The following is a 24713-nucleotide window of genomic DNA, read 5'->3' on the forward strand; positions in this document are numbered from 1 at the left end:
AGTAAGAGTACTAAATCTAAAAAGTAACGAAGTACAAGTAAAAGTACGTACTTTTTACTTGTACCGGCGGTTCAAGTAACGAAAGTAAAAGTACTGCCATATATGGCTCTAAGTGCCAATTAACACAGTAATCAAATTTTTATTTCGTTTATAACAAAAGTATGTGGTTTATTTTACTAATTTTTTTTATATAATAAGTAGTTTTATATAATATAATAATATAATTTTTTATGTAATTTAATATAATAAAAATGATTTCTGATATTTAATTGCGGTTATCTAATATTTACTTAGTTCTATATTTGATATGAATTCATAAAACAGAAAACTTTACGCAAGACAAATGATGTTTAAATTTGTTTTATTTCACAACTGGCTGTTGCTTAAAGTATACATAAATGAATTTACAAATTCTAAAATAAGCATTCAAAACTTAACACTTCTTAACAAAACTAGCACCCTCATCATATTATGAAAAAGAATATTGAGATCTGATATTTTTAATACTACGTATTATTATTATTTTTAAATTGAAAATGTCATTTACCTCGCCTTTCCTGAAAAAAAAAAAAGCAGAAATAGCGTATTTATTGCGACAATCGATTTCAAATATAACAGATTTCATTTCGCTTTTGAGTGAAAAAGATGGAAATCAGAATTCTCGTTATATTACAATTATTTTCCGGGAAGTTTTCGACAAGAGGAACTTAAACGACATTTATTGATTTCCTATAGATCTTTTTATTTTTTATTCTTTTCTTTTTAGAAATGCGCATAAGAGGGAGGCGGAGGAGGGGAAAGACAGCAAAATCTTTGCGATTCATCACGTGCAGCTGACCTCCGAACTTTGGTCAAATCAGATGGATATCAAGATAAAAGTAACTCAGGAATTACACTTTCTCAAACACTTCTTTCCCAACAACAAAAACAACTAAGTTTCGGTCCTTCTACAACACGTTTCTATATATATATTGAATATAATATCTATAAAGAAAATATCGCCAAACGGCGTTTTAGGTGAACCAAATGAGTTCTTTGTGAGAATTCTTTTTTTCTTCGAATTATTGAAAATTAAACGCATCGAAAATGTTTAAACTTTTTCTACGCTTGCAGTGCCTGCTTTTATGGATGACAATGTGTTTCGCCAAAAGGTGAGAAGATACCATATTTTATGAATTTTGTATTTTTCTACTTCATCTTGTTCTAAGTTTTGAAGAATCTAGAACTAATTCTTCCTAAAGATTAAGTTATGACTTTAAGCCTTTCCAGTACAATGCAACCAGTCTGGCAACACTGATTCTAAAGGTGTTACAAACCATTATTAATGTAAAGCTAATTGCTTTTTAAGCGTTTGGAAACCACTATTCTTTATACAACAATGAGTATTAGCACGTAGTATTAGCTTCTCTTTGAGCGAATTGTCTATAATGGCATTTGCCACTGCATAGCTGCCAATTTATACGGTCATTGAAAAATATTTTACAAACTGGTAGTAAAACTATAATTAAGTTTGGAAGAATTTTCTAATCACAAAACTATTAAGACATGTATAAGCATAAACAGCCAATAGATCTTATGTATACATGTTTTTGACTTATTGATTTGTCGTGGTATTTTAAAGAAATTTTTTGAAGCTTGAAACTTCAAGATTTAATATGCCGAAACACTAATGTTACTACCACTAAAAAAAAATTTCTCAACGGCCGAGCAAGTTGGCAGCTATGCCAGTTCGACCTTAGACAATACTTCTCTATCCAACTGACTACTGAACAAAATACTGCCTAACTAACTGAAATTTTTAATCGGAATTCATTGTTCCCGAAAGGGTTAATAAATCATATAATTGACATAATAATACCATGATAATTAAAGAGCTTTTTGATAAAAAAAATTATTCTAAATTTTTAGTAATTTAGACTAGATATATTTCAAACAAACATAATCTGGAAATTTCTTTTTAAATTTTGAAAAATATACTTATATTAAAATCTTCTTATCTGCCTAAGTTATTATTAATTTCGTAATATTAGTGAGAAAAATTTTACATTGAAGATAACCATATAAGATTACTTGAGAAAAACTAGTCACCAGTTTTTAGTTATATTTACCCTGAAAATGTTTCCCACAGGCCTAACAAAAATTTAAAAGTGGTAGTAGATTTGTTGGAGTGGTGGTAAAATATCTGTCCTTTAGTGTAGTATGTCTTAAATTTTGTTGGATGAAACATTTTTGTGATTGTGTGAAGTATTTTTTTTCTTCTTTATAATGTGAAATTTTGTTTCACCATATTTTATGTGAAAACACGTGATTTAAAATATATGAAAACAGGCTTCGAACACGAATTCATAAATATTTACATTTCAAATTGTGAAAGCAACTTTTTTCGTCCTTTTCCAAACGCTGTAATTGAACGCATCATTCATCAAGATTATGAAGATATAAATAGTAAAAAATGAGATAAAAAAAATCGAAGAGAACATATTTTTTGTTAATATCCATTTATTTCATTTACAGAGAATTTTAAGTACGTTTTTCCACGTGCAAAGAAACTGTTATATTCATAAAAGTCGGGGGAGCCAATTTCTTTAAAATCAAATTTAATATACTAAAAATTCAAGTAAAGAATAAAGTATGTTACCACTCTGAAATGCTTTGAATGAACTCTGAAATGTGAAAGTTTGCATGTCCTTTGAGAGCTTCAGAATGTATCATATCTTATTCTTTTTACAACAACATATCCTAATGTCCAACGATGTCTTATTCTGTCGAACACGTCTGATTTCGTACGTTACACGTCTGATAAGAGCCGTGGTGGCTTAGGGCAGTGTTCCCCAACCCCCGGTACCAGTCACTAGATCGGATGTGACTGGGCTGCCCATTTCATTTAAACTGAATTTAAATTTCTAGGTGCCTGACTGCGAAGCCATAGGCTGCGGGTTCGAATCCCTCTCTGGGCATGGATGTTTCTCTCTCTCTCTTTGTGCTGTCCTCTGTTGTGTGTGTGTATGATGTGTGAATGTGGCCCATCCTATAAACGGGTTTGTGGCAGTGTGGCGTGGGCAATGTTGCTCGCCTCCGTGACTTTGGTTCACAGGTGCCCACTGGGTAACGCGAAATGAGCAACAATTCTGCCATAGTATAGGCAAAGATTCAAATTCAGTGCCTGCCATTAGAAAAGAAAAAAAAAATTCTAGGTTTATACCCCAAATTAAAAATATTTGTGTTCCATTAAAATTTTATTTATTTAAAAAAAGGGGCCCCCGAACTAACGTGTTACTCGAAATAACTTTTGAACTTTGGTCGGATTTTAACTGTGTAATGTTTTGGAGAAATGTCTTATTTTTATAACAGGTAAAAAATGACTGTTATAATTTTTATAATAGTAGCAAAAAAAAAAAATTATTTATACGCCAAAACCAACTTTTTCGGAAGAAGCGTGCCTTTTTTCAACAGAGTTGGATTTATAATGCCAAAAATAGGAAGGGGTGTACAGCTTGGTTTTAAACCACTACAATACAGTTCAAGGTTTTGTTTCTTTAATGTTGTTTTAATGCATTTTACTTTGCCTCATATCTGAAAAATTCACTGAATTGAAGAAATTCTTTTACAAAAAAGTTATACATCCTCAGCCGAATTACTAATACGTAATAAAATGAAGTGCATGTGTAATGTGAAGTAAAACGAAGCTAGATGTATATGTAATAAATGAAAAAACTAATTCGTTTGTTAATCAAAAAATGTTTTTTACCTTAAAATATTTTTTTTATTTATGAAAAAAATTCATACTTTTCTGAAACTAAATGAAATTTTCTGATTCGCTTTTGTTAGAAATGTTTATACTACTAGAACTTTCCCTGCAGCATCTTTCAAAAATGATTCGCCCTTACTTTTTTGTTTCTCGTCTGTTTTTTGCTATTTCCGAAACTCGAGTTAAATAAAAGGAATTCCATAAAATCTACTTTAGGTAGAAAACAGTCTGATTTAAATTAAAAGTAAATAATATATAAAAAAAAATTAAAATCAATTCTTACTTAGATCAACAAAGAAAAATTTTATTTTAGTTACTTTTTATTAAATAATTACAATTTTTTCTCTCATATAAAACTAAAATTAATTAATTAAATTTAATTTATGAATTAATATTTGAAAAAAACTTTATTAACATCAAATATTATCCACTATAAATTCAAGAACATTTATTTTAACTTAAGTGGATGTATAAAAATTATTTTATTAACGATAGAAAACTTGATGAAGATATATAAATATATATAGGAGAGGGTGAACTAATAGTAGAAATTGAAAAGAAAAGGCGCGTGGTACCGCCATTCTACTACTTTGTGCAGGATTTCGCAGTTTTTGAACTTTGACATGTAAAAAAACTATGTTAATTCAAACTTTAGTAAAATTTATCTATATTATATTCATAACTGGACTCAGACGAGTGAATTTGATAAATATTGGCATTATTTGTATGTAATATTTACGAATAATAAGTCAAAACATACCTTGCACAAAGTAGCCCCCAAATGGGGCTACTTTGTGCAGCAATAGGAATTCAGTTTAATAATCATGTTTTTAGTAAAATATTGATATAAAATTGTTAAAAAAGTTAATTGTTGACATTTTTAAAGACAAAAACATCAAGATATGTAAAGATATTAGTTTAAAAATAGTTTTCAGCGTTAAAAAACCATTTTTTTTTTTGTGAAGAATTTTTTCTTAAAAAGAATGTTTATTTCAATACATTTGAGTTTAAACAAAAGGAAACCATATATTTAAAAATAATTATTATTACATATTTATTAACATTTATAATATTGTTAAATTTGAACATAACATCCTTGAATAAACATAACAGAACTTGCTCTTCAGTTTCTGTCAAAATCACCTGATGTCCTATAAAATATATTTTTATGTGTTAAATCGTTTTATTAATTCATTAGAAAAAATCTTTGTAGAAGAAAAATAATAGTTTACTAGGAAGTTTCACGTGTTTCTTGTGAATTTTATTAGAGATAGTATTTCTGTGGATTTTGTACTTCCGAGAAGCTTCTGCAATCGACATACCACCAGCAAATGCTTGCAAACAGAGTTGCAGCTTTTCTAAAGTGTAATCACGGTAGTTTTTCGTTCTAGGTATTTTTTTATAACGTCTGACCATTTTTCTGTCGAAAAAAAAACTAATGAAACTTTGCACAAAGTAGCCCCAAAGTGCATTTTTTTTTCATTTTCCGTTTATTTGTTATTAATTTTCAAATTTTTTAACGCTAACATGATATAATTGTTTATTAATATATAAATAAAAAATTTTGCACTTACGACGATTTTTTTATCAACGTCTTTGCATTTCACAGCTAAAGTTTCCACGCACACTTTTCGACATCCGACGTCCTCGGAAAGTTGTTGACATTGGATGAACGAAACACACTCTGAGATTGTTTTAAAATTCGAAAAAATGTTTGTAGTAATAGAAGAGACTTCTATCTTCAAATTTTTAACGTGAAATAAACATAATACTGAATAGCAACACTTGAATAATGCCAAATTCGAATTTGCACAAAGTAGCCCCGAATGACGGTATCAGATAATTATAAAAGTTTAAATTTGGGGACGTGGACCACACGTGCTATCACGTAATATTCTTTACTGAATTTATCTGACACAGAGAATATAAAATAATCAAATATTTAAATACGCGCTATTAAACTATTTTTTTGTTCAAATAGTTAAAAATTATCACTGATGTTATCTTTAAAATGTGTGACGAACTAAATCACTTAAAGTAAAATTTAATACAATGACTAACGCTTAACTAATCAGAAAATTCGATTTCGTTTTTCGCTCATCCTTATTTAATTAATGAATTAATACTCGAAAAAACTGTATTAACAGCAAACGTCGTTCGCTACAAGTTCGATTTCGTTTTTCGCTCATCCTTATTTAATTAATGAATTAATACTCCAAAAAAACTGTATTAACAGCAAACGTCGTTCACTACAAGTTCGATTTCGTTTTTCGCTCATCCTTATTTAATTAATGAATTAATACTCGAAAAAACTGTATTAACAGCAAACGTCGTTCACTACAAGTTTTAAAAAAATGTATTTGAATTTCAGTGAATGAATAAAATGTATTTTATTAACGATTGAAAATTTGAGCGAGATACATAAATATATATAGGGAGCAATAACAGTAGGAATAATAGTAGGAATTGAAAAAAATCTGATTTTTAAAAAAAAAATTGATTGGTGGCTCTGATTGTGATTTCATTGACAAAGTTTAGTGATTATCCGAAGATAGATCTTTAATCAGAATTAATTGTTCGAGAATATTTACTTGCCGTAACTTCCACCTTCGGAGTAGATGACGCATTGAAAATATACATGAAAATCCCTTGAAATATGTCTGACCTTGAACCCGAAAAAAAAAGATTTCTAGTTTTATAAGTGACGTGAGGAAAAAAAACTGACTGGAAACTCCATTAATTTATGATAACATCTTCAGTATTTCGAAGATGTTATCAGGAACTGATAAATAAGAACAGAATGAAAAAATTAATAAGGCATTGATTAATTACTTTGAAGGCTAGACGGGAGTTCAATCCATGTGTCAAACTAATAAAAACATTTAAAATTATTGAAATGTGCATTTTTTTACGGATTATCACTAAACTTTTTTTTAATATCCAACTAGCGACTAAAAATATAAAAAGTGGTAAAAATTTAATTCCTTTATATTTATTTTACTTATCTCATTATTCAATCCTAACTAACATCATGACTTACATAATAAATTTTTACATGACTTACATGCTAAATTTTAAAAAAAGTTTTGTCTGCGAAAGTACACGATTCATTTTGCATTTTTGGCATCAGGCATCATTCATTTTGCATATTTGGAGACAAAATTTTCATTGTGTTATATTTATATAAGAAATTTTAATTTGTTTTATATGCTTATACATATCCAATTTGTTCATTCTTCTTAATGAATCTCTAGCTTACAACCCCGGTTTTACGTTGTCCGTTTTCCGTATCTTACGTTATTTTTCGCCTGTGTGTAAAAATTCCCTAAACCGATATTGTGAAATTATCCCAGATTTTAAGAAAAATGTATCGCAAAACGTTACACATTTTATGAAAATCCCGTACTCTACGTTTTTCTAACAGATCAAAAATTTTCCCCCCTTTACTAAGCCAGCAGGAAGTTTTTCTGATTCTTTTTTTAAGAGACTTGTTCATTAGTCGTTTTTAGCTTTTCTGGCATTCTTTCTATTCTATCTTATTGTCCTTTGGTCTGAAAGAAGAAATTTCTGCCGTGAATCAAAATCAGAAGGGTTGTAGGATGGCCAAAGCACGAGAAGGAAGCTTAACCCTTTAACGGGCCCTTTATTTCTAGTAAAGGTAAATTAAAGTATTTTTGGAATTGAAATTGTTTTAAGAACAGTAATTTATATAAAAAAAACTCATTTAGTTTATAAAAATGCCATTTTTTGGTGGTAAATATATTTAACATGACCTATTAGGAACTTACTGACTTTTATTTTCCTTTATTTATAAAATAAATTCCTCAAATGCTACAAACTTCAAAAGGAATTATGTATTTTATAAATTTTATACGTTTTTTAAAAGTGACAAATGGTTACCAATTTTATTCAAACTCACTTCAAGAAAGTTATTGAAAAATGGAAACCTAAATTAAAAGTGGTAAAACGTGGTGGTAAGTATACTTACCACGGCCTTCAAAAGGGTTCAATTGAAATATTTGGAGTGCAATTTTCTCAAGCAAGCTTCAACCTTGGAATTATCCAATCACTTAAAGAACGTTACACTAAACAACTGGTTTAATAATCATTTATTTTTCTTGATTCCGGTGACCTTTAAGATGCTTCTGCAACAAAAATAAATGTTTCTGAAGCTCTAAATTTGATTTCTACTGAGTTGGACTAGAATGCATTACAAATGGACACAAATGGATAAAATTGGTATAAAACGCTATTTTAGTCACTTTTATAAGTTTTTGTCACATTATGTATTTCATGTTTATGAAGAAGATAACATGAAGCTTTCCTGATCATCTCAATAATTTGATAAAGATTTATGTAATTGTGGTGAATATTTATAGTATTTAAATACCTCCAAACTCTTATGATTTTTACTTGTGGTAGTAAGTTTTATGCTTTAATGTTAGATTTGAAATCAGCAAAATTTTTTACTTATTAGCTATTTTAGCAAAGTAGCAAACTAGCATTAGCAAAATCTTTAAAAATTGTTAATACTCTTACTCTGCTACAGCAGTGGTAAGTATACTTAGCATCAATTTTTAAAGTCTATGGTGAACTTTTTTACCACTTTTAATTTAGGTTTCCATTCGTGAATAACTTAAGCTTTTTTGAAGTGCGATTGAATAAAATTGGCAAACATTTTTTAGTTTAAGGAAACGTATAAAAGTTTAAAAATGCATAATTCCCTTTGAAAACATTGTAGCATTTATAAAAGAATTGTCATAAATACAGAAAACTAAAAGTCAATAAGTTCCTAATAGGTCGTGTTAAATATGCTTACCACCAAAAAAAATAGCATTTTTAAAAACTAAATGAGTTTTTTTCCTTATATCAATTACTGTTCTTGTAAAAATTTCAATTCTAAAAGTACTTTCATTTACTTTTACTAGAAATTGAAAGGTTAAATTGTACCCACAATTTTACCATTAAAGTTTTTTCCAAACTTTCGTTGCAAAAGGAAAGATTCTTTACATACAATCAATATGGAAGTGTCCACAATATTTTGTTCTGTAACTGTACATTATTATTAGTATCATGGGGGTATTTTCTTATGTTAGCTACCATTCAATTTTTAGCAGAAATTCTTTATTCTGTAGCAGAAATCGTGAAAGTTGGCAGCAATGCATTTAACACGTTCGTTGCCATTCACGCGATTTAGTGAGACGACCTTCGTCTCTACAGTGTATAAAGAAGATGAAGTGGTAGCCTGATGCATATTATTATCCAACTATTTTTGCAAAAAATAAATTGTTTGCATATTGTTTATAAAAAATAAAGCTCATTGTATATTTTAAAAACTAAAGTAACTCTTTATGGGGTTAAATTGTACCAGAATTAACAAAAATTATGCAAGTTTAAATTTTTTACCAATTTATAAAATATTTTCAGAAAAGTAAGCATAGCATTTAAGCGCATTTTTTTTCTTCTAATTTTGTGCTATTTCCTCTAAGAGTTAATTCTACACAACTCATTAAAATTATAAAACACTAAAAAAAAAGGGATTTTCTCTAGTTAGCTAATCAGTTTTGAAAAAGTTCGGAACAATTCTCAAGTAAGAGGAGAGAGACCTTGATCTAAATTGTGTGCAAAAATATTTTCCTTGATATTTATTGGGTTCATCAAGCGATAATCTCTTTCAGAAATCTCCTCTAAAGAAAGATAAGAAATAGGGAACGTGAGATTATAACACCGAAATGATTGGAAGCCGTGTGTAATTTGGGATTTTCTCTCAAACCCAAAACTAACAAAACATTCTGAGAAATTTTCCGTCTATCCTAACAAGGTGCCCATGTGTCTTCCAATATTAATACATATTAATTAAATAATTTCGTTGCATCCAGATTTCAGCATATTAATCTGTATATGCTATGTAACCTATGTATCTGTATGTAACCTATTAACGCCGCTGTGTGGGTTTTATTTTATTTTGCAAATGAGATGTTTAAAGTGCAATTACTAGCGAGTTGTATTCCATTAATTTTTAAATTAAGTGATGCATTTTCAACTTGTGTCGAAAAATTGGCGACATTCCATTCACTGAGGTCGAGAACTCCTATTAAAATTAAAACACACGGTTAGAAAGCTAGTTTAGTGGTTGTAACGTAATAAGTTGTGTTTTTATGCATAGTGGTTGTTTTCGATAAAAACGAGTTATTTAAACTATCGCGTTGTGTTAACAATATAAGTATTGATATTTAGTTCTGAAAAAGGTTCAGCTGTTATTTTTAAATTAAAGTATTTTGCTTGTTTGACAGTTTTAGAGCTATGGTTTTTGAATTTTTTTTAGAGCTCTGTAAAGGCTTTGACCCCTGCATTCACTTTTTATTCCAAATATTCATTAGAGGGGGGCTTGTCAGAATTTTATACAATTTGGCTTCAGGGGTTATTTTCGCATGCTCAATCGAATAAAGTAAAAAAAAAAGTAATCAGTTTTTTTCAAAAAACTGCATTTTTGTGTCAAAATTAATGTATTCCACCATGGTTACAGTTAACTGTAATTCATATTTTAAAGGAATCCTATAAGATATTGCGATATATGAGATAATCCGAGCAACCGTTTTAAAAGTTATATGGGTGTTTCTTTTTTTATGACGACTGTACACAAATATATATTTTTATGATGTATTAGTAACATCTTCCACTTAAGATCTGTAATTATAAAATTATGATTTGTTTAAAAATTGAATACTAGCTAATTAAAAATTGAATACAAGAAAATATCCACATGATACAAATATTAATGTGCAGTTACAGGACAAAATAATGTAGGGCACTTCTATATTTGTTCTATGTAAAGAATCTTTCTTTTTGCAACGAATGTTTTGAAAGATTTTTAATCGCCAAATTGTGGGTACAATTTAACACTTTAATTTATAGTAAAGGTAAACGAAAGTATTCTTGGAATTGAAATTGCTATAAGAATAGTAATTGATGTAAGGAAAAAAACTCATTTAGTTTATGAAATTTTTGGTGGTAAGCATATTTAACATGACCTATTAGGAACTTATTGACTTTTATTATTTTCTTTATTTATGGTAATTTTTTTATAAATGCTACAATATCTTCTAAAGGAATTATGCATTTTGTAACTTTTAAACGTTTCCTTAAACTTAAAAATGGTTGCCAATTTCATTCAAGCGCACTTCAAGAAAGTTGAAGTTATTAACGAATGGAAACCTAAATTAAAAGTGGTAAAAAAGTTCACCATAGACTTTAAAAATTGGTGCTAAGTATACTTACCACTGCTTCAGAAAGGGTTAAAAAAACATGCTGGAAGCTTTTAGAAATGGTGTTCTTTTTCATACAAAATTTGCATCGAGTAAGATGAGCGTAAGAATTTTAAAGATTCTTTTCTTTTTTTTAACACGTTCAATGCCACTCTAATTTTACATGGCTTGCCCGTCTGACCAAAAAATTTTCTCAGTATGCGTCGCATATTTTGATGAAATATTATTTATAACAAAACAGTTAATTTTTGTTATCATTCGTGTAATCAAAATTTACTCGAATTATGGGTTTCTAATACTTGCTTGGCTTCTCTGACATTCAACATCTTAATACCAACATAATTCTAAAAGCATTATTTTATAAATATCGGAGTCTTATTGATTACTATCAAATTCACTTCAAATTTACGTCCTGCTTTAAAGTCTAATTAAAAGGAACAACGATATCCTCTTCCATTAGGAATATTTCACTTTTTTTATGTAATTTATCTACCTTACTGACTTTTACGAAGAAAGAGTAAGTATTTCGGAACAGGTACCCAGTTCCATGTGATAAGTGAAGTTATTAACCGCCTTGATTTAGTCGATCCGAATTTTACATGGGTAAAAATTACTTTGTTTCAAATAGCTTCGAGCATGATCTTTCAAACTGCGCAAATAGTTTTGCTCAGTAAAATCTTAAAAACATTTGCTGTTGAAAGATAGAATGTTTACATAGAGTTAGTATAGAAATGTTCGCATTATTTTCTCCTGTACCTGCACTGTAAAAACATATTTTCCATCCTAGCAATTGGGTGTTAATGGGTAAAAGCCTAAAATCACCGAAAAATGTACTGTAGAAAAGGTCTGTGTTTAGTTGACAACCTTTCCAACCTCTTTATAGGAGTTTGTGAAGAAATAAGGAAACCAGAAGGTTGCCATAGCCTTCTTCAAAATTGTAACTGGCTAATCAGCTCTGATTGAATAAAAAACCCAAGTTTTGATTGAGTAAAAAAAAAAAAAAAGGTGAGGAATTAAAAAAAATAGTACAAGAATTTTGTAAAGATTTACCTGATATTTTTTTTCCAAATAGGCTATAGAAGTAAAATCTTAATAATTAGATTTTTTTCGTGTCTGATATTTTGTTAAATTCAAGATTAAATATTTAATTCTTGCTTGTAACCTGTTATATTTTCAGGTGCCAAAATGGTACGCGTACCACCAGTTTGGTATAAAAGCAAATGCTTCGAAGTACATAATTTTAATAGCTTTGTTTCTTTTTGCAGGGGATTTATTCTGACGGCTCCAAAGTTAATTGATGCCGGAAGTACAGAATACTTTACCTTCACAGCGTTTGATGTCCCTCCTGGAGGTGTAGTCTCTTTAAAACTATTAAACTATTACACGAACACCTTATTGGCTGAGAGTGAAGTCAACGTTTTAAATAGTAAGTACGAATGATAATTTACCCTAAAATTCAACATCAAATTAAAATGGATGCGTTATCTTTTGAATTTTAGAATTTTTGCATTGAGTTAAATCTTTCTTAGGCCAACCGGACTGTGTAAGAATCAGGGAACTGGCCATGCATCGGAAAGGTTCTGGGTTCGAATCCCGGGCAAGGCATGGATGTACTATTTGTCTCTGTACTATCTGTCCTTACTGTGGGAGCAACGTTGACCCACCTAATAGGGTGACCCTGAAAGAGTGGCCAGCAAATCTGCCCAGTAAAATGCCTGAATTGACGAAATGTTAACATAGATGGGCATTGGAAATAAAAAAAATTGAAATAATTAAAAGATCGTTCGTATTGGTGCTTTCACTTCAGATTGTTATAATATCTTTTGTGTCGATGTTTCTACTATGTATTGATCTTAAATTTTCTTGTATTTACGCATTAATTCCGTACTATCTATACAACATGTTAGATCTTTCGTGTTTCCACCTCATAATCATGTCACATCCTTTGTATTGTTGTTAGGTTTTTCGTATTGATGGCTTTTCTTTAGATTCTTACTGATGTTTGGTATTTCGTACAGATTTTTCCACAAAGTATTGATGTTAGATCTTTCGTATTGATGTTTCCCTATCGCAATCAGGTTAAATATTTCATATTGAGGTTATATTTTTCGCATTGATGTTTTCACTTCGTATTGATATAAGATCTTTCGTACTGATATTAGATATTTCGTATTAATTTTAAATTTAAATATTGATGTCAGATTTTAGCATTGATGTTTTCATTTCATAATGATATAAAATATTTATCATTGACAAATCCACTTTGTATTGATGTTTGAATTTTCGTATTGATGCTTTTCTTCAGATTGTTATAAGATCTTTCGTAATGATGCTAGGTATTTCGTATAGATTTTTTTCCATAAAGTATTATTGTTAGATTTTTCGTATTGATGTATCCATATCGCAATCATGTTAGATCTTTCGTATTGATGTATCCATATCGCAATCATGTTAGATCTTTCGTATTGAAGTTATATTTTACCCATTGATATAAGACCTTTCATTCTGATGTTAGAATCTCTCTCAAAGATGTTTCCACAAAGCATTGATGATAGATTGCATTGGTATTTTCACTTCGTAATGATGTTAGATGTTTCGGGAAAATGCCATCTTGATCCACATAATCAAGACATTTTCCTAACAGCACGACTATTTGTTTTAGTCTAAAATTCTTAATTTGATTAAAAGCGATTTTGTTAAACTCTAAAAATAAATAATTTACATGAAAAGCCATTTTTAGTGAGGATTTATCACATTGTGGAACAGAAAAAGTTGAACCTAAAATTTAGTTTAAAAAAAGCCACCATCGTTTGAACCTTCCAAGTGATGAGGGTTACAATATTCAATAATATTTTAAAATATTTAAAGTGGTTGGTTACAAACCAAAAATTTGAAAAGATAAAAGCTATTAGAATTTTAGTGGCTTATATTGCTGCCAAAAGTAAGTGAGATAGTTTGTATACAAACTCCCTTGAAAAGATTAATAGAGAAACAACTATGACAGATTTATTTATTTATTCATTGTAGTTCTCTTCTACTTTTGAAAATCTTTTGCAGGGAGCGAAGTTATTGCCACCCCTGTTTTCGCATTCAATTCCATTGGAGTGGTTTAAAAGAAAGGAAATACCTTGAATTACTTTCGATCTAATAATTAGATTAGACTAAAGCAGCGGAAAACAAAGGGAAATTTTGGGCGAAACGAAAGGAGCGTTACTTTGAATGCCTAATAAAGAAATTTAATTTTAAGATAGCAAGAGGATAAAGAGCCCCTTTTTTTGAGTAGTGACAAACTTTTAGTAACTTTTATTTTTTAAAAAGAATCCCGCAAAAGAGACTCCGGAAAAAAAAGAGGGGGCAAAAGCACTGGAAAAAGAGCACCGGCAAAAAGCCCCTTATAATCTACACTCGGAAAAAACAATTTTTGTTGCATTTATATTAAGTACCTGATCTTGAGCCATGATGACTCAGTATTCGCCTGCCAATAAGGTAAACCGGGTTCGTATCCCAGCGATGGCTGGTCGATACGAATTCAGCATCCGGCTTGCACCCATCACAGTGCTGACGTATCCTCAGTGATAGACCGATCATGGGTTAGAGTCCCCTTACTGTCAGGCTAACCGTGGGAAGTTTTCATTGTTTTCCTCTCCATGTAACCAAATTCGGATTAGTTCCATCAAAAAAGTCTTTTACGATGGCAAGATTTCTCCCAATATCTGATCCAGGGTTTCACTTGTCTTCTGGGTTGGGTTCAAAATTACAGGGCTACGGAGTTGAACATTAGCAGTCGTAAACCCCAAATTGGATCAACTGTTCAAGGACGGTTATAATTTATAAAGTACCTGATCTTACCTAATTCGGGTGTAAGGATTACCTAATTTGGGTGTAAGGATTTCAATTCTGAGGTTAGTTTTGTTCGAAAAGCTATTTTTTCTTTCAAAATATAATTTTGAGCTTAATTTACTTTTTGTCTGAATGGACAAGTTTAAAAAGAACGTGTAGGCTTATATGCATGCATGTACACTTGTATGTTCCTTTAAAAATAACTCTAGAAACATATGGTCTTAACGTATCAGGAAATAATATCAGAAAATAACTCAAAAACTAAAGTGTGTTATCACCTTCTTCCTAGCACTCCCTACGTATCAAAGATGTGGGGACTCTTAGTATCCATTTGAATGAATTTAAAACAATCCTGGATAGGAATATATTATTAAATTGCATAGAAACTGTCACTTGTAGAGATAAACCGATTAGAAATCAGCCACCCGGATATATCTAAGATTCGTTCAAATTTCTCGTAGAAATAATAATAAGGATAATAATAATTGTTCCCTAGTACTATTATTTAAATTTAATGTTCGATTCGATTCAATCCGTTAAACCCAAATACAATGTAAATAAATGCATATTCAAGCTTACTTATATAGTTTTTAAAAAATTAATTAAGATACAAAGTAAATTTGAAGTTGTCTAAAAGAAAATTTTAGTACTTCATCTGTTTTTAAATGTAATAGAAGTATTATAATATAAGTAATATAATATTATAATATAAGTAATATAATATTATAATATAAGTAATATAATATTACAATATAAGTAATATAATATTATAATATAAATAATATAATATTGTAATTTAAGTATTATAATATTATGTTTATAACTAATATATCAACTAACAGTAGTCTCTCATGAGTTAAATGACTAATGACATCCCTGCTTAAAAAGCATTTAATTTTTCTTATTGCATCGTTAATTTTTGGTTATTCGATATTTTCTTTCTTTTATAATTTTTGTAGATATGAATATGTGGGTTGAAATGGAAGTGCCTCCGATTCCAGCTGTCTCAAAAGCAAAATTACAGGTTCAAGGAAATTTCAGCGATGGCTACAGAATAAAGGCAGAAAAAGAAGTACACATACGTCACAGCTCCGTTCTTACTTTTGTACAGACAGACAAGCCGATCTACAAACCAGGCCAAATAGGTGAGACATGATACTCCTCTCTATCATATGCAATCTGGAAAGTATTATCCCAACAATTTTGATCGAAAGTTTGACCGACATTAAATAATAAATAATTCTAAAACAAATTTTATGTAGAATTATCTTTTGATTCAAAATTTTATAAATGTGCTTTTAATTAACTTTTATTTACTCTTGGAGATATGGTGAAATACGCAAAAAGTAGAAATTAAAGGGTTCAAACTTTTGCCCATTCTCCTGCTAAAACCATGGTTACCTTACTTTATAGATCGCAGCTACCCTTCATATTTTGACGATCAAAAGTCTAAATTCGTTGAAAAAACTTATTTATAATCAGATAAAATACGTTTATGTGTTTGATTTCGTCTGCATAAATTAATCAGGCATATTTCAGGTTAAGTTCTCGAAGAATTAAAATTAAGTCCTTGCGAGTAAAAATCCGAATAATAGATCAAAAATTATAGAAGTGATTTTTTTTTTACGCGCACACGATTAATTGCAAATAGTTAAGTGAACAAACATCACGTGTTACAGTTTTATTTTCGTTTGTTTCAATTCTAGTTTCAATAACAATACAAAATCATTTGAAAAAAGTTATCAAATAATGATTCAGGAATTATTTTTTCGTATGCTATTTGCTTTGTTGAATTAACACTAATTCTTGACCAAGAATAATAATCACTGGAGTAAGTGCATCAGTGGGAACATGCATTAAAAGTTATCAAATAATGATTTCAGGAATTAATTTTTCTTGTGCTATTTGCTTTGTTTAACACGAATTCTTGATAAAGAATAATAATCACTGGAGTAAGTGCATTAGTGAGAACATGCATCAAAAGTTATCAAATAATGATTCCAGAATTAATTTTTCTTATGGTATTTCCGTTATTGAATTAACACGAATTCTTGACCAAGAATAATAATCACTGGAGTAACTGCATCAGTGAGAACATGCATTAAAAGTTATCGAATAATGATTCAGGAATTAGTTTTTCTTATGCTATTTGTTTTGTTGAATTGACACAAATTCTTGACAAAGGATAATAATCACTGGAGTCAGAGCATCAGTGATAACATGCATTAAAAGTTATCAAATTATGATTCAAGAATTAATTTTTATTATGATATTTGCATTGTTGAACTAACACGAATTCTTGACAAAGATTAATAATCACTGAAGTAAATGCATCAGTGAGAACATGCCTTAAAAATTATCAAATAATGATTCAAGAATTAATTTTTCTTATGCTATTTGCTTTGTTGAGTTAACACGAATTCTTGACAAACAATCACTGGAGTAAGTGCATCAGTGAGAACAAGCATTAAAAGTTATCAAATGTGATTTCAGAAATTAATTTTTATTGTGCTAGATGCTTTGTTGAATTAACACGAATTCTTAACAAAGGATAATAATCTCTAGAGTAAGTGTATCAGTGAGAACATGAATTTGTATTAATCTCTAGAAACTTTATTTTTATGAAAAACTCAAATATCGTGTTTGTTTTTCAGTCAAGTTCAGAATTCTACCAATGGACAATCAGTTGAGACCACTAGAACCAAATACGGTGAGTAAACATTTCATACTTGTATGTAAGTGAACATAAACATTTATTTTGAACATAAAGAAACGTCCTTAAAGCTAGTTCTCAGTTCAATAACAGAGAAAAATTCTATGTAAGAATATTTAGTAATTTAAGTTAGGGAAAAGTTTATTCAAAATAAAATTTGCGATTGCGAGTAAGTTTATGTTTTAAATATTCTCTAATGCAACAGAAGTAAAAAATACTTTACTAGTTTCTTATCACTTCCGTCTTAATGGCATACATATTCTGCTATGCCGAGACTGTGGGTACACGAGGCAAACTCAATTAATGTAATCTCTGGAGGGAGCATAAAAGCATGATTAATTTTCAAAATTTCATTGCAGGATGTACATTTATCAATATCTAAATATAGAGAGGTGGCTTAGAGGATAGAACGTTCGTTTTTCAATGAGGTGAACGGGCTCGAATCCCAGCGATGTCTGGTCGATTCGAATTCCGCACCCGGTTCACACCGACCACAGTGCTGACGCAAAATCTCCTCAGTGGTAAACGGATCATGGGATAGAGTCTCCCTACTGCCAGACTAGCCGTGGGAGGTTTCCGGGGTTTTCTTTTCCATGTAACGCAAATGCACGTTAGTTCCATCAAAAAAGTCCTCCACGAAGGTGAATTTCGCCTAATACTTGAGCAAGGATTCCCTTGTATTCTGGATTGAGTTCAAAATTACAAGGCTACGGATTTGAACATTCGTAATCGTAAAGGCAAAATTAGGTTGGTCGTTCAATAAAGGTTATAAAATATCGTAATATAAAATTTAAATTAGTTTATGTAAATGTATGCAGATATTATTCTATGATAAAATATTAATTATTTCCAGCAAGATACTCAAATTTTATTTAAAAAAAGATAATAAAGATTATTTTAATTTTGTAGGAGAGCTTTTTTTTAAATATTCTAATGCCTTAAAGCTTCATTATTAAATTTATAAAAAAACTAATCCTTTGTCTTATGTTTATTTGCTGTAACATAAAAATATTCAACAAAATTAAACGAAGCAATTTTTAATTAATAACAAAATTATCATTTTAAGATTCTTCACAAATTGCACAAGATATAAGCATTAAGTGACTACTTCTTAATGTGATCGAGCGAAAAAATTTTAAAAAATTTTTCGTCTCAATGTAGTGCGGTTTTTTTAGAAACTAATGAAAACAATCCGATTTGAAATTTTAAAATATTTCTAACAATTCTCTGAGCAATTTTTGTGTTTCTTTTTATACAGAAAGCCTTAATGATAAAGGGTTTTTCACAAATTTTATCGTGTATTGTTAAACAGGATTTATTAAAAATAACACCGGCATCGTGTTGGATTATCAATCTAAAAGTATGTTTTCTTTCCTTCGAGAATCACATTTTGTCATACGGATGATTCATTACGGATTAGGTATAATTTATTAATAGATTTTGTTTCATGATACTAAGTAAAATATGTGAAATCCTTTTATCATTTAGAGTTTTCTTTTAAAAAGTACAAAAACTACTTAAAAAATTGCTAGAAAATTTTTGTATCTCCAAGATATTCAAATTAGATTTTTTTATTAGTTACCAAACATGATTCACTACAAAATCATGATTTTATTTTAAATTTCTTCACGCATGCGCAATAGGAAAGAATTACTTTAAATGCTCATACCTCAATTTTTTTTTTAAAAAATTCAAATTTTTAAACGATAATTTTGTTATTAATTTAAAATTACTTCAAAAGTTTTGTTATATTATTATTAACTTTTGTTAAAGTTATAGCAAAAAAAACATTAGACAAAAAATATTAGTTTCTTCTATAAAGATATCAAAACCTCCATAAATATTTAAGCTAGATTAAGGAAATTTTATGCAAATGTTGCAAATAACAACCAAGGTAATCGTTACAAATTACAAGGTTCCTTCTATATTTTTGGCACAGGATGTTCAAAAATACTTGTTTCGTTCGTAATTTATGACCCATCGCTCTCAAGCCTCTGAAAGCTTTCAACATTATTAATAACTATGAGAAATCGCATGAACTAAACACACCTCAAAAGTTACAAAATAATCTTCTAAGTATTTCTTGAGAAAAAAAGTGGCAAAAACTGAAAGTGTCTCTTCCAATACTGTAGGGTAGTGTATAGTAAACAAAATTGTAATAACAACCTCTAATTTAAGCTTGTCTTAGGTTGGCGACATTTGGATAGAAGATCCCAGTGGTATTAGGGTGGCTCAGTGGCATAAAATAGAATTTAAAGAAGGTAAGTCAATTACTATTGCATTTTTAATTCGTCGCCAAATTCTCATTATTAGCAGAAAAGTTATTCATAGTTGGCGATAATTTTTTTGACTAATTTTAAGAGCCTTAAAAAAAATTGCTAGTTCAGCAGTATCCGTATAGCTTTTACATTGTGGAATATCGTTTTCCTTGTCGTTATGTGTTAATTTCATTTCGTTTAAGGCAGTAGTTAAGCCATTACAAATATACAGGGTGTTCCAAAATTATCTTTACAACTTCAAAAATTCATAACTTCGAACATAAACAAGATATTTTTATTCTGTCTTTTGCATGTATTACTGCAACTAATAAAGTTTTTTCTCAATAGGCTGAAAAGTTATAAGTGAGGATGTGGACACCACAACAGAAAGCTCAATGCGTCTCATGGTTCATAGAGACGAAATCAGATACACAGGTTCAACGGAACTTCAGGACAAATTTCCAAAGAGACCCACCATCCAGACCCTCCATCCGTGCATGGCACACAAGCTTCATGAGCACCGGATCAGTATTGCATAAAAGTGGAGCCGGACGACCCAGCACAAGTCCAGAAAATGTGGAGCGAATACGGCCATGAGACGCATTGAGCTTTCTGTTGTGGTGTCCACATCCTCACTTAAAACTTTTCAGCCTATTGAAAAAGAAAACTTTATTAGTTGCAGTAATACATGCAAAAGACAGAATAAAAATATCTTGTTTATGTTCGAAGTTATGAATTTTTGAAGTTGTAAAGATAATTTTGGTATTTGATATCTTCAATTGAAAAATCATCTTTTGAATTATTAATGTCAGTTGAAACACGAGTAATATTACCTCTGATAGTTTTCCGTTTTCATTTGAGTAGCGAAATCTTGTCATTCATTTCAACAGTAGTCGCCATTTTTTAATTTGTCTCGATTCGTAAAAGAGTTTTCGACACCAAAAATTTTGTGCTCTGGGATACATAAATAAAAATTTAAAAGGCAAAAATGTAGATGTAGAAAAAATATCTTACAAAAATATTGTGCAGTGTGATACATGTGAAATGTGCTGTGCATTAAGACAAGAGAACTGACAATACAGCAATATTGTTCAAAGACAATAATTTCTTGGTTGTTAAAATTTATATTTATAGAGCAAAACGGAACACAAACATAATTTTAACAGTTAAAATTTTCATTGCAATATAAAACTTAATAACCATTTTCTAAGTATTAGATAGTCAAAGATTATTTTTTAAGATAAAACATAGTTTTGCTATGACAATGAAAATAAGAAAGTAGCTTATAGTAATTCAAATACCTGAAAAATATTGTGTTATGTGAGCGTGGTATCAGAGAGACAAATTATCGTTATAAAGTACTGATACAATACAACAAGATTATTCAAAGATAACAATTTGTTGGGTATTAAAATTCATATAGATAGAGAAAAACGGAATAAAAAAAATATTTTAAAACATTTAAAATTACATGCGTAAAATTTTTATGGCAATATGGAACATTTTCTATAGACATAATAACCATTTTCTAAGTATCAGATAGTCAAAGATTATTTTCTAAGACAAAACATAAATTTGCGAAAACATTGTTTAGAATTTTACAGTTATTAACTTCTCATTCTTTTACTGCTTCTCCAGCTGTAGCAAAACGTATACTTTAATACAGCACTCTCCTGGGGTGCCATGGCAACCACGCTGAAGCCAGTTGCTCGGATAAGACACAAAATAGTTAGAAATTGGCCCTTGTGTGTTGTTTATATCTTTAAAGAAATTTCATTAATGTGTGCTTTTTTTCGACAAGTAGTCAGTAAAAAAAATCATTAATGAAAATAAGAAAGTAGCTTAGAGTAATTTAGATCCCTGAAAAATTTGGTATTATGGGAGCGTGTTATCACGGAGACAAAATATCGTTATTAGACACTGAACTTATTTAAGTAAATCATCCAATAAAATCTCATAAAGCAGAAATATCGTGTAGATTCTCCTAAAAGCAAAATTTCATCCAACATAATTTCATCCAACGAAAGGCAAAATATAGTGCAAGAGAATTTCAAAAAGTCAAAATATCGTGCAACAGAATTTCAAAAAGTCAAAATACCGCGTAAAAGAATCTTAAAAAGTCAAAACATCGTGTAGAACATCGTGTATTAAATGTCGCGTTTAAATACTCACAAAGATAAAATATCATGCAACAGAGTTTTACAAATATCGAAATATCGTAAAACGAAACTCAAATGGACATATCGTGAAATAATCACAAACATAAATAAGTAATTTATTTAAAAGAGTGATTACTTTTCTTTATAAGCACGGGGGGTTATTATAGGGAAAAGCAAATTATAGGTAGGTAAAAGGTACGTACTTTTAGGTACTTTTATTTACGTCGCACTAAAGCTGCACAATAGGCTATTGACGACAGCCTGGGAAATATCATTGAGGATGATCCGAAGACATGCCATCTCAATTTTGATCTTCCGCAGAGGGGATTTCTCCCCTGTTTTGGTAGCCCGAAGATCTGCGCTCGAAGTCGAGGACTTTACGGCAGAACAGTTTAACGAGGACCAATACCGCTCGCTCTCGGTCCTACGCAGGCTTTCTAAAGTGGTCACCCACCCGCTTACTGACCGTAACCAGAGATGCTGGACTTCGGTGTTCTACTGGGAACCTACGTGGGAACCTGCGGAACAGAAAATTACAGCGAGGTGTCTAATATTTCAATTTTTATAATATTTGTTTGGGAACATTTTAATCATAAAATTCACAGTTTAAACTTAGATTATATGCTTTTGAGAGAGTAACGGTCATAGTAGGTTTTATAGTTTTGCGCTTGATATCTCTGCATAAAGTGCGCTTACGTTAGTCGTGGAAAACTGACAAAAATTCCCTTTTAGTTGAGAAGCGTTATCATTCGTAGCAAGCAACGAGTTTGGTTATCAGGAATTTCGATTTTGTGCTTACTCTTTCAAATAAATGCTTGTGCGTCCTCATTCCAATCACAAATCATAGTAAACAAGAATCGGAATGGAGAATCAATCAGTCTCTTGCTCCCGAAAAATATTTTATCAAAGTTCATCAGCCGCTATCTTTTGCGAATTTGTTTTAAAATAAAAACAGAGCTTGGAATATTTTTTAAAAAAAATCAATGGTATTGAGAAGAATAAGTATTTCAAAACATAAACAGTTAAAATAAACTATTGTCAATAATTTCATATATATATATATAATATTAACATGCATTTCAACAGCTTGGTTTTTCGTGAAATATTTTCTCTCAGTGGCTGCGCACTAAAGCAGAAATTTCTCATTAGAACTTGACCCTTTCATTTTATTGTTGCACGAACATCATCAGACTTGTTGGTTCATTATTAAGACGGCTTCTAAGCCCTTCTCCAGTTGAAGAACAGATAGCACCAAAAAAGAGAGGAGTACCACAAAGATACATTCATAGTCACAGCGAGATTCGAATCAGTGGATCGTTGATACCGTTTACCTTGTATATATCTGTTTAAATAATTTGTTCTGAATCACTTGATAAAAACAGTTCTGAAAATATGGAAACCTCGTAGAGTAGTTGGAGGGTTTGTGTTTACCTCTTCCCGAACCGAAAATGGTCCCCCAATGAATGAATCATAAGACACGGTTCCCCGTAGATCCCCTTAGTCACCGTAGTGCCTGACTGCGGTCAGTGAGCGGGTGGGTGACCACTTTCATCAGTCTACAAAGAAACAGAAGTTGAGCGGTATCGGTCCAAGTTGTTCCGCATTGGACTGATCGTTAAGACACGATTTCCAACAAATCACCGAAGTCAAACATCACTGGCTGCAGTCAGTATGCGGGTGGGTGACCACTTGGATTAGTCTGCGTAGGGACCGAAGGTGTGCAGTATTGGTCCTCGTTTAACTGTTCTACAGTAAAGTGCTCGATTCGCGTGCAGGTCGTCGGGCTGGTGTGCTATCGCTCTGCAGAGGATCAAAATTGTGATGTCATGTCTTCGGATCATCCTCAAGGATGTTTCCCGGACAGTCGCCAATAGCCCATTGTGCAGCTCTAGTGCGACAAAAATGAACTACAACAACAACAAATCGGTCCAAGTTAAATTATTCTATCGCAAAGTGCTAAATTTGACGCTCAAATCACCGGGCTTCTGAAAAGGGGGTATGGGCATCTCCTCTGCAGAAGATCAGAATAATTGTGATGGCAAGTCTTCGGATTATCCTCAAGAATGTCTTCATATTGTCCCCGACAGTCCATTTAGCAGCTCTAGTGCAGCGTCAGTAAGGTACTCTTCTGAGAAAGCGTAAATGAAACAATTTATTTCACGCGCAGGTTGCCGGGCTACCGAAGCGGGGGTGCCATCCCCTTCGCAGAGGATCAAAATTGTGATGGCATGTCTTCAGATCATCCTCCGGGATGTTTCCCAGACCGTCGCCAATAGCCCATTGTGCAGCTCTAGTGCGACGTAAATTAGCAACAACAACAACAACAATTTATAGTGACAAAAATCTACCTTTGTCAATATGTAAAAGGACGTTGTTTTAAAACAAAGTGCATATTTTCTAGTTTTAAGTAATGTAAATAAGTAATACAAGTTATCGTTTGACAAATAATTCTATTATGGTAATAAAATTGTATAAATATTTTAGAAATTATAAGGGTTTTACTCACCAAAACTAATTTTTATTTGATTTTTTTTTTTTTTACATATGCACTGTAGAGAGTGTTCTAAAATTTCCAAAAACAATTTTTTATTAAAAAACTAATCTTAATAACTATCTCTTAGTAACTCAACAAGGGAAAAAATAATCTTAGTAATCTCTCCTAGTTACTCTTAGTAAGTTGTTAAGGGTTACACTACATAAAATCGAGCGAATAGTTTCATAGGTTGGAAC

General features: G+C 30.6%; 1 protein-coding gene across 3 annotated transcripts in view; it reads left to right on the forward strand.

Moving 5' to 3' along the window:
- Positions 1-803: 803 nt before the first annotated feature.
- Positions 804-24713, forward strand: part of LOC107439020 (murinoglobulin-2) — a 107346-nt gene continuing 83436 nt past the window's right edge. Inside the window, exons 1-5 of one of the 3 annotated variants that reach the window (XM_016051483.3) lie at positions 804-1151; positions 12279-12439; positions 15813-15998; positions 17508-17563; positions 19755-19827. In XM_016051483.3, coding sequence (XP_015906969.1) covers positions 1087-1151; positions 12279-12439; positions 15813-15998; positions 17508-17563; positions 19755-19827 — 541 coding nt within the window. In that variant the 5' untranslated portion in view covers positions 804-1086. Of the gene's footprint in view, positions 1152-12278; positions 12440-15812; positions 15999-17315; positions 17420-17507; positions 17564-19754; positions 19828-24713 lie in introns of those variants that run through there. The other 2 variants (XM_016051477.2, XM_043046296.2) reach the window with 2 other exon arrangements.

Source organism: Parasteatoda tepidariorum, chromosome 10, assembly GCF_043381705.1.
Source record: "Parasteatoda tepidariorum isolate YZ-2023 chromosome 10, CAS_Ptep_4.0, whole genome shotgun sequence".
NCBI lineage: Eukaryota > Metazoa > Arthropoda > Arachnida > Araneae > Theridiidae > Parasteatoda > Parasteatoda tepidariorum.